The sequence below is a fragment of the Elephas maximus genome, chromosome 20 (assembly GCF_024166365.1).
Source record: "Elephas maximus indicus isolate mEleMax1 chromosome 20, mEleMax1 primary haplotype, whole genome shotgun sequence".
Classification (NCBI taxonomy): domain Eukaryota; kingdom Metazoa; phylum Chordata; class Mammalia; order Proboscidea; family Elephantidae; genus Elephas; species Elephas maximus.
Window position 1 is genome coordinate 52,353,832 of NC_064838.1, and position 12,002 is coordinate 52,365,833.

General features: G+C 39.2%; 1 protein-coding gene across 1 annotated transcript in view; it reads right to left on the bottom strand.

Moving 5' to 3' along the window:
* The window catches only part of MAP4 (microtubule associated protein 4), a 209,036-nt gene that overhangs the window by 109,222 nt on the left and 87,812 nt on the right, over positions 1-12,002 (bottom strand). The window contains 1 exon segment of the mRNA XM_049863132.1: positions 2,861-2,929. Coding sequence (XP_049719089.1) covers positions 2,861-2,929 — 69 coding nt within the window.

A 12,002-nucleotide genomic window follows, 5' to 3' on the forward strand; every position in this document is an offset into this window, starting at 1 on the left:
CTTGAAAGATGAATCACCCCTGAAAGCAAGCTCACAGAAGGAAAGGGGAGGGAGAGGAAAAGGGAGATTCACTGCAGTTTTGGCGGGCTCAACCCCTTTATGAAAGCATCGGTGTTACGGATCCTGATGAACAGCGAGGATGTGAAAACCAAAGAAAAAGGCCAACTAAAAATGTTTAAAGAAACAAAAATGCAAGGTTGAATTAAATCATAAAATGAGTTTTTTAAAAAAGAACAAGAAATAACAGATATTAGATGATTTTATATAAAAATACTAAAATTAAAAAGAATTCATCTTGCACTTTGTGCTCACAAAGGGAAAAGGAGGTTCCAACAAGCCCTGCACAGCACAAAAGGAAGCAGGTGGTTTGCTCAGGCATCAGGAGAAATAGGCCCCGGAGAACTACCCTCAGCTTCTTCTAAATCGTGTCCAGGAAGGAAAAGCAAAGCTTTGCAAAATGCTGAAGGTTTTAGAAGGATAACGATGCTTAGGAAAGATCACTGGTCTGGTGTTGCAGCAGCCCCAGTGTTGAGAGACACGCTAGGCTTCTAGGAGGAGAAAAATAGAAAGGGAGGAAGAAGTAGGGAGGGGAAGGAAAGGGCGGAAAAGCACAGATCATTAGTAAACAGCAAGTTCAACATAGCAAGGTGCTCAAAAACCCTTTATATGCCACCAGTGGAACTGGCCTGCTCTTAGGACTACAGATAAAGTTCTGAAGGAAACAGAAAAGCGAATTTCCAAAACAGCATTGAGCTGGTTGCTTGTTAGTAATGGCCAAATTAGAATAAGGTCACAATATGCTCCAAGAACATGCACCCTTCACTCCCTGCTCCCTCCTCCCCGCAAAGAAACATGCATATTTTCAGTAAAGCAATATAGTTAGGAGGTCAAATTCAGAACTCAAATACCACCCAGTTGTGTAAGCCATATGCTACCCAAGGGTAGAGAGGTGTCCACAAGCAGGAAGACCTGCTCTCAAAACGTCACTTGGCAGTTCATAAACACCTGGGTTCTTTCTAGTCTCTAGGGAACTAAAGTTTTGAAACAGTAAGGGCCCGGCTGCATGTTTTTCCTGGTTTTGTTGTTGTTGTGTTGTTTGTTTGTTTCCTGCACTATAAAGATTTGGTAGTGGGGAGTAACTGCTGCGTAGAGTTTGAGTCTCATCACTCTTCTGATCAGACTTGATACCCTGCTAGAGAAGGAAAACCTACTCTAGCTTTGATAGCTCTTTCCTTCCTGGATAAAAATGGCATCCACTTTTACAACTGCTTAATCAAATCAATCCCCTCCAGCCTTTCCTTCTCCTGGCACTGGCTCTTGGTTAAAGAAAGCTTAAACTACTCATTAAAATAAAGTTAACTTTCAAGTTTCTTTTCCTTTAATGAGGGGGATATTTGTAAAAATGTTTTCTTAAAACAAAACTACATAGACAATTACTTTCAAAGCAGGCACGGAAACAGAGAATATTACATAAGAATACTATTATCAAAGAAATACCAAAATTTCAGTTCACGAAATTGGAAGAGAAGGTGACACATCTTGCAGCTTTTAGCTTTTAAAGTAAAGAGTTCTTAATTCACGAGCTGCTAATCAGGATGTTCATGTCACTGGGTAAAACTAACATTCACAACAAACAGGACCCATGGTCAATAAATCTGAGGTATAAAGAGATACAGCATTTCCTAAGGTCACAAAATAAAGAATAAATCCTGGAATAACTGCTACTGCTAACAGAAAGCTTTGTGGAAGCCTTACAAACTGAGAAATCCTGTGGTGGCTTAAGGCTAGGATACGTGTACAAGAAGAGAACCACAGAAACAGGACGTGTCTCATGCTTGCACTGCTGTAATGTGAATCAAATGTTACATTCCAGTTAAGACCACACTCCGCAGAGAACGATATGGTTGAGCATTAGAAGACAACTCATTTGAGTCAACAGTGTCAGCCTGATCACAACTGCAAATTAAGTGCAGTTATTTATAAAAATATAACATCACACTGATGTTGACAGCAAATGACTCATATCAGCTACCTAGGAAAAAATTTCCACAGTACATGCAGTAGGATTCTTGCTATTGCTTCAAGACATGTGCTTACTAAAAGGATGCTGGGGCGAGGCGGTGGTGTTTGTTATGAGATAGGAACACACAGGAACCTCAGCACCCTGGGTGGTGCACCTTCAGCTGTTCACTGAAAGGCTGGAGGTTCGAGTCTAACCAGAAGAGCCTTGGAAGAAAGGCCTGGTGATCTACTTTAGAAAAATCAGCCACTGAAAACCCTATGGAGCATAGTTGTCCTCTGACACTTCATGGGGTGGCCATGAGTCAGAGTTGACTCTATGGCAACAAACTTTTTTTAAGTAATGAGCTAGGAATTAAAGTTAGAGACAAATTTCAAAAGCAACAGATATGGGAAAGATAAAGGAAGATCTGACACTGGGCAAAAGAGAAAGGAAAGAACTTATAATTTGTAACTCACAGGTTTCCTACCCCTGAGCCCAATAAAGCAAACTAAGGACAGTGTTCACTCAGGGAAGACTGTCTAAAAAGTTCTAGTGGGCAAAGGCCTCCAATATAACGTATCTCAGTGATGATTATTCTGCATCTGTAAGAGCACTGAAAATTGCCCTAGCTGTTGAATGGCATAAATGCAAAAATTATTCAAGCAATACCAAAGAAAACTCATTATTCTCCTTCTTTAGTTAGAGATTTTATGTGGAAAAAGCCCTTGGTTTAAACGCATCCAACAAGGAAAAAAAAGAACAAAACCCTCAAATAATTCATATGCTTCCACTAGGAATCATCTTCAAAGGAGCCTACTGAGACCGTTTCACCCACACACTTGTGAATCTTGGACTTACCTGTAGTGTCATTCCCTTCTACTTCATGATCGCCATTGGCTAGCACTGCTGATTTAGAAGATGAAGTCCCTGCAACAACCATGGAGAATAATTACCATTTGTGGCCGATAGAAAAATGAAAAACAGATCCAACTACCATCTAACTAGTGGAATTTTTGTCACTCGTCATAGCATTTACTTAGAACAGATAAAAAATTGTCCAAAATTTAAAATCTGGAAGCACAGAACTGAGACAGTAAGTCCCACAGAGCCCAAGCTTTGTCAAGTACTACCCCTATAAGCAAAGTCCTTCCTAATAAACCAATCTGTCTTTTCTGTTCTGTACATTGTTAAATATCACCATTAAATTCAATAAAACCACCATGAAACACCTGAGGTTTAGGATCTATGATTCAAATCAAATGACCCAAAGACACAGGGCCTTTTAGAACAACTCTCACACAGGAAGTCCAGGGCACCAACACTGCTCCTGGACAGAGGATTGATTACACAGGGGTCAGCAGCAGCGCCTCTGGAAGCAGAGGGCTACTTCTTTTTCTTCTTCTTTTTAATTTTAGGAACACCTGGTGGCACAGTGGTTAAGAGTTCGACTGCTAACCAAAAGGTTGGCATTTCAAATCCACCAGGCACTCCTTGGAAACCTTATGGGGCAGTTCTGTTCTGTCCTATAGGGTCGCTATGAGTTGGAATTGACTCGACGGCAATGGGTTTGGGTTTTTTTCGGGGGGCTGTTTAATTTCAGCCATTCCAACAGGGTACAGTCATGTCTCATTCCGTAACGACTAAAGATGTTGAGCATCTTTTCATGTGCTTCTTTGCCATCCCTGTATCTTCTCTGGTGAACTTAATGGTAAAAAAAAAAATTTTTTTTTACTGTTTTTTAATTGGGTTGTTTGTTTTCTTGAGTTTTGAGAGCTCTTTACATATTTTGCATAGTTTGCATACCAGCCCTTTATCCGATGAATTTTGTAAATATTTTCTCCCAGGCTGTTACTTATCTTTTCATTTTCTTAACTGAGCCCTTTCAAGAGCAGAAGTTTTAAATTTTGATGAAGTCTAATTTATTACTTTTTCCACCACAGATTACACTTTTGGTTCGGTAGCTAAGAAATTTTTCCCTAACCTGAAGTCACAGGATATTCTCCTATGTTTCCACTAGTTTCATAGTTTTCATACTGAGGTCTATGACACATTTGGAGTTAAATCTTATATACGGTATGAGTCTAGGTTCATATTTTGCTGAAACATCTAGTTGTTTCAGCACCATTTGTGGAAAAAACTGTTCACATTCCATTAAATTGTTTTCGCACCTTTGTCGAAAATCAATTGACCATATATTTCTGGACTCTTTATTCTGTTCCACTGATCTATAAGTCTATCCCTTTCACCAATACTACACTGTCTTGCTTACTGCATTTGTATAGTAAGTCTTGAAGTCAGGTGGTAATGTGAATTCTCTAACTCGGGTCTTTTTCAAAACTGTTTTGGCTATTCTAGTACCTTTACATTTCCATACAAATTTTAGCATCAGTTGTGGAATTATACAAAAAATCCTGATGAAAGCTTAATTGTGACTGCATTGGATACATAGCTCAATTTGAGAATGTACAACCATTTCTGAAAGTCTCTGACTATATATATCCAACATTTTAGCAACTGCAGTCAGCCTGCCAACCCAAGAGTTTTCTATGAATTGCTCTCAAGAACCTCACAGAGACATTTTTCATAAGACAAAAAGTGAAAATCTACAACATGTTACTAAAATATAAAATTTAAGATTTTACTTTGTTGGCTTTTTTTTTTAAGCATTTTACTTTGAATCACAACAAACTATGCTGTTCAACTTTCTGGTCCCCACAAATTCAAGGAAGAAATCTTTCCCATAAGCTTCTCATTGAAATAGATCATTCATTCTGTTATCTCAGAGGAACAACCTAAGGGAACAACCTAAAAGAAACAAGGCCGTTCAAAAACAGAACCAATTAACTGGAAGAAGGAGAGAGAAATAAAGGAATGAAAGATAAAAGACTTTTATTAAATACACACTATGCACTGAAACCCTGGTGGTGTAACCACTACGGTTAAGTGCTAAAGCTGCTAACCAAGAGGTCAGCAGTTCAAATCCGCCAGGCCCTCCTTGGAAACTCTATGGGGCAGTTCTACTCTGTCCTATAGGGGTGCTCTTGAGTCGGAACAGACTCGATGGCAGTGGGGTTTTTCTGGTTTACGTACAAGGCATCACGCTAGGTCTCACATACCATGTTATACTTATCCACCGATGCCAAATATGTTCCATCACATAAATTTAAAAAATTCCCTTTCACCCTCACACAATGAAATTTAAGATCTGTTCCTCTTAGCTCAAGAAAGAATGCATATTTTTAAAGAAAATCTGCCTCACGTAAAAATACAGATTACATGAAAATGAAAATCATAAAAACGAAACCATTTTTTGGCCATGAGATTGATAAAATCTTCTTAAAATCTGAACAGAGCCAGGGTTGGTAAGGGTGAAAGAAAATAAGTAATTTCATATGCTTTTAGAGGGACTCTCAATTGGAGCAACCTTTTAATAAGACAATTTTTTAAATCCCACGGAATGCACTTTTAGGTATTTAGTTCACAAAAAGATGTAAAAGTATAAAAACTGAATGTAAACAAGATGTTTATTATGGCAGTGTCTAAAAATAATATCTACCAATAAATTCACTATACTGTGAAACAGTATGCAGCCAAAAAAGAATAAAGTAGCTCTTCATATACAAATGCAAGAAGATCTCAGGACATACTAAGAAAAAGATAAATAAAAGCTAACACAGTACACTAATAGCATTTATGGAAAAAGCAATACACACATAAATATACAGAAAAAAATATGAAAGAATATACACCAAACTTCACTGGTAACTGCTAAGGAATGGAATTTGGGGGGCTGGAGATGGCAATGAAAATGAAGACTTCCACACAAACACAAATTTGTGTTTCAACCGTGTACATTAGATAAAGGAAGCATGGATAAAGAGAGCAAACTGAGGCACACCTGTCAGCCTCAACATCCTATATAAGTCCTTAAAAACAGCAAAAAAGATTTTGCTCCAAAAGAATGGAGTAAAAACATACCTAGACACCAACCACTCTGATGAAGATCACAATAGAGGATCCCAGACAGAGCGGGAGAAAAATGTAGAACTAAATTCACACACACACAAAAGGACCAGACTTACCGGTCTGACAGAGGCTGGAGGAACCCCCTAGACTATGGTCCCTGGACACCCTGCTAACTCAGAACTGAAGCCACTTCCAAAGTCCATCTTTCAGCCAAAGATTAGGCAAGCCTTTAAAACAAACACTAACACATGTGAGGAAGGTGCTTCTTAGTTCAATCAAGTATATGAGACCAAATGAGCAACACTTACCCAAAAGCAGAGATGAGAAGGCAGGAAAGGACAGGGAAACTGGACAAGTGGACACAGAGAATCCAGGGTGGAAAGGGAAAGGGGAGAGTGCTGACACATCGCAAGGACTGCAGCCAATGTCACAAAACAAGTTGTGCATAAATTTTTGAATGAGAAATTAAATTTGTGCTGTAAACTTTCACCTAAAACACACATACACACACACAAACCCCAGAAATCAAGAAGGGTAACCTCCAGGGGACCAGAAATTACAAGAAATAACCAGGAAAATGACAGCAAATGAGATTACACTGAAGGAGAAACCATAGGCCAAAGCTGGCACGGGAACGCAGAACTCCAGGGTGCTCCAGTCTTTGTGGTAGCAGGGGTGATCGGGACTCTACCAGAAGCTGCCAAGTGGGTCCTACCTCCCTCCTTCCTCCCACCCCCACAACCTTCAGCCTTGTGCCAGCCCCTAAATGGGAACAGTGAGAGACTGGATGCTTTGGCGTAAGAGGAGCAAACTCCCCAGGGGACAGGTGATACCTGGAAGAGTGGAGAACCCTCAAAAGCACAGGGTTAGCTACTGGTATATACTACTTGGCAGGCAGTAGAAAAGTCATGCATCACTGGGAATCTCAAATAGACAGTATTGACAAATATTTGAAGAAAACTGCTACCACAAAAGAAAGGTTATCACATTCAAAGAGAATATCACCCAGGGAAACAATGCTGATAGAGCAAACTGAAGGTTTTTTTTAAATACATTGTTCCCTTCAGAAGGATAGGAGAAAATATTATCAATCCACGAAACAAAAGCAAGCATTAAACAAAGTGAATTACTTAACGACTGAGTAACAAATCCTTTTGTTAGATGGTTTCCAATGCTTTGCTTTTATCAAAATTGAAAGAGGTCATAATGGAGTTGTTATCTGATAGGTCATTAATAATTTCTGATAATATTGCATTACAGTATTCTTAGCATACAACTCAAAGAACTGAGGACACTGGACATTGCCATAATAAACTCCCATTCACACATACTGCGCTACGTAAAAAAGTCTTCTTGGCTGCATGTCTACAAAGACAATAGGAATAAAATCGCTAAATCCTGTCTCATTCTAGCAAGAAATAATGTTTCTTCATATTCATGATCTAAAAAAAAAAATAATAGACCACATCATCTCATTAAGAAAAACATTTCCAATCAAATTCGAGTTTTATGTTTATAATTACTTATCAAAAATTATAATGCATTTACAGTGTCTTGATCAATCAGAATTGTGATGATCATTTGGTCACTGTGATGATAAACTTCTTCTGGACCAAGTTAATACCAAGAGCCTTACTGTCACAGGAACTTTTTAAATAAAAATTCAGTTTACGCACATTTTCAGTTGTAGAAACATGATAACCTAATCAAGAAAAAAAAATTCAAGCATAAAAATATATTATTGTTGTTGTTCTTAGTTGCCATCAAGTAGGCTCTGACTCATGGCAACCTTACATATAACAGAATGATAACACTGTCTGGTCGTATAGCATGAGACATGGAATTGCACGGAACAAGGAATCAAAAAGGACTTAAAATTTCCAATGACAAAGAACAACTTGTTTATGTATTTTTAAGGAAGATGATTATGAGTATCAATGCTACGTATTTAGAAACATTTAGATACATTTAAAAGAGTAATGGAACTTATTTTTATGCATCAAAAGTAAAATATTCTGAAAATTACATGCTTTGCAAATACTTAAAACTTTTGCTACATGTCAACTTAAAAATGTGAGAAGAGTACAAAATATTTTAGAGTTCTCATATGGGCATATGAGCAAAATGTTCAAGATAGCTGCTTTAGACCAGTGCAGCAATTGTAAGGAATGGTTCATATGCAACGACAGAAAAGTTTCCAAGAGGTAAAAACAAAAAGAAGTTATAAAGACCAGTGCATATGGTTTGATCCCATATATGTACAACTAAAGCCACCACACAAAGCACTAAATTTCTGATTGTATATGTTTGTAAGCAAATAGAACATAGCCTTCAAGGATCTACTCCTCTGGAGAAATAAATTAAGTGGAAGTCAAGGGAAATTTTCACTTATTTGAATTTTAATTTTTTTTATTAAAGAAAATTTTTACTTTGGAACAACTTTGGATGGATAGAAAAATTGTGAAGACAGTTAAGAGAGTTCCCATATACCCCACACCCAGTTCCTTGATCATTAAACATCTTACATTAATATAGTATATTTGTCACAGTTAACGAATCAATATTGGTAAATTTTTATTAACCAAAATCCATGCTTCACTAAGATTTCTTTAGTTTTTTCCTTTTTCCTAATGCCCTTTTTCTGTTCCAGAACCTCATCAAGGATACTATACAGGTAGCTGTCATATCTTTTTAGGCTCTTCTGGCTGTAATAGTTTCTCAGCCTTTGTTTTTTATGCCTTGACCGTTTTGATGAATACTTGGTATTTTATAGAATACCTCTCAACTAGGACTGGTCTCACGTCTTTCTCATGATTAGACCTGGAATTATGGGTTTTGGGGAGGAAGATTTTAGAGGGGAAATGCAATTCTCATCACATTATATCAAGGGTGTATACTCTTAACACGACTTACAACTGTCAATGTTAACCCTGACCACCTGGCTGACGCAGTTTTCTCCACTGTAAAAAGTTATTCTTTTTTCATGCTTTTCATAATAATTTCTTTGGAAGTGACTATGCACAGCCCACACTTAAGGAGTTGAGAGTTATATACCATCTCGTTGAAGAGGACAAAGTAACTACATAAAGTATTTGGACTTTTCTGCATGGGAGATTTGTCTATTTACCCCATTTATTTATTAATTTAGTCACTTACAACTGTATGGCCATTCATTTTACAGGAGCCCTTGTGGCACAGTGGTTAAAGCGTTCAGCTGCTAACCAAAAAAAAAAAAAAGGTTGGCGGTTTTGCAGGCGAAAGATGCAGCAGTCTGTTTGCGTGAAGATTTTCAGCCTTGGAAATCCTATGGGGCAGTTCTACTCTGTTCTGTAGGGTCACTCAGTCAGAATCAACCTGATGGCAGTGGGTAACTGATTTTGTACCTCGGTTTATAGTCCAATACTACCTCATTTACCTTGTTCTAATTGTTCCAGTTTCGGCCACTGGGAGCTTGTTCAGTTGACTTCTGTGTCTGGATTTTTCTGAGCTTAAGTTTGTTTTTTAGCAGTATTTATTAATTAATAATTTGTGCAGCTGAAGTTCTTTTTGTTTTATTTTTAAGTCTAATCTGCAGATACCTGCCTGTTCTTTCCCTGTCATTTGTGATATAAACTGTTCAGAAGGGAATTTAGTCTCAGGTGATACAATGGAACGATCCTATTTGGGTTCATAAAATGTGACTTTCAATTACCTAAGACGCAGGAGAATACAGTCCATCTGGCTAGGGAACCAAAAGATTATTAAAAAGTCATTTGCTTGGATGCTAAAACTAGTGGGTGAAAGCTGGATTAAGGACAGGATATACTCACAGTCTCAAAGCATCTCCTCCAAACTTACTTATTCATTAAAGAGAAAAACCGTTATTTTACAGCCAACAAACCTAGCAGACACTAACCTAACCTAATGATCCAAGTTACCACCACCAAAACTTCCAGTTTCTGGTCTGGCATGCTTAAAGAGCTTAGAAGTCATCCCTCTCGTCCTCCATGAAAAAACCTGAAAATCAACCACTCTTCTTAGATTCTTCAGAGAATTGAGATCAGAAAGCAAATCGCTGGAGAGACAGACTAATACAGGCTCTTACTGGGAGCAGAGATCACCAACAGCAGGACCCAGTGTCAGGTAAGAATGCTTAATGGGCAGCTGCCTGATTGCTGGAGAACGAGCTTGGCACATGCGGGCAGTGGTGGTCCCATGGCAGAGTTCTTGCCTTCCATGCAGGAGCCCTGAGTTCCATTCTGGGCCACCACCAGTTTTTGAGAGGTAGACTGTGTGTTGCTATGATACTGAACAGGTTTTAGCAGAGCTTTCAAGACAGAGACAGACTAAGAAGAAAGGCCTGGTGATCTACTTCCAAAGGTCAGTCAATGAAAACTCTGTGGATCACGATGGTCTGGTCTGTAATAATCATGGTGGGGTGCAGGACAGAGCTTCCTGTCATTGTGCACGGGGCCACCACGGCTCCGGGCCGACTGGACAGCAACATGCAACAACAATTACTATGAACTACAATCATTAGCTCTACTTTTTATTTCTTTCCCAAAAAGAAACTATTAAAGCGTTAAACTCATTGCCATCCAGCGTATTCCCCTACGGGACAGAGTAGAACTGCCCCGTGGGGTTTCCATGGAATGGCTGGTGGATTTGAACTGCCGACCTTTTGGTTAGCAGCCATAGCTCTTAACCACTGTATCACTAGGGCCCAAAAGTGGTAAGATGTATTTTTAAATCAAAGTAAGAAAACAACTATTTTTGCAATGTCACACAAATTTTTATGCACACACATGATAACTTCCTCAAATATGATCAGATTATTAAGAAAATCTAGGATTAAATATTTATGCCTTTTTTTTATGCGCCTACCACTTTGGTTTGTATATATACTGCACTTTTATGCAAATACCACACACCTACGATTGTTTGCCCACCACATCCTCCCCCATGAGGTATTTTCATAAGCATGCTAATTTTTTTTACAGCAACAAGTGGAAGAGGATTGGCGTGGTGGGGCTGTGACGGTGCCTCTGGGGGGGAGGGCTTGGCAGGCAGGCAAACAACTGCAGAAGGTACACATTATTTACTATTTGCGTAAAAATACAGTAATTGCTTGTTAGTCTGCATATTAACACGTCCCAAGCCTGCACAAAATTATTTTGGTTCAGCTTAACAAGCAATGATTGCACATCTACAACATGGCAAGTGCAGTGATCTCTCTATTAGTCAGATGTAACCATGTTTCCAGGCCTCCTTAAAAGAGTTTCGCATACACTGTGAGAATGCACGTGCTCACTCTGTCTGCTTCTCCATAGCTCTCTCCTATCACTTCTCTCACTTGTCATTTTAACCTTTGGTTTCTTAACAGTGAGAAACTTGAGGTTGCTGGTACACTTTAGGCTATCCTTGGCCCTCTATTTTTGCTAAAGGTATTGTTCTGCATGGGATATAAAAATAAACAAAATATTATACCTACAACAGAGCAGCTTAAGTGTGAGAGGCAACCAAATACCTTTACCTTACAAGTGCCGTGAGAAAGAAAGGTTCAGGGATGCGGTGCCATTAATTATTTTTGTGTGTGGTCTTTCTAGCCATGGTCTTGTAACTCCCACCAAGGTGACTGTGTGATAGGGTAACTGTGGGCTACCAAGTGGTTTGGTCAGTTTTGCCTTAAAAGAACCAATTCCAGAGCAGAGAGGAGGAGACCACCACCACCAAGGAAGGAGAGACCTGGTAGCAGGAGGCTGCACAGTGGGCTTCCCGGCCCACGGAGAGAAAAAGCTGAGTGCCTTTGGGCAGAGACTGAGGGCCAGGGAGAGGAGTGCCTGCAAGCACAGCTGGGAAGAGGCTATCCTGATGGAAGAACTGTACCCTGAGTGTTCTTGAGCCTGAACCCAGTAGAGAGGGCTGTAGGAGAGATAGTTGGTGTCAGAATTAGTAGAAATGGTGGAGAGAGGAGGCCTGTCTGACCTCCACCTCATAAGAATCAGCCTTGGGCTGCTGATCTTGGTTCTCCTTCCCCCTTGTGAAGTCAGAGGAC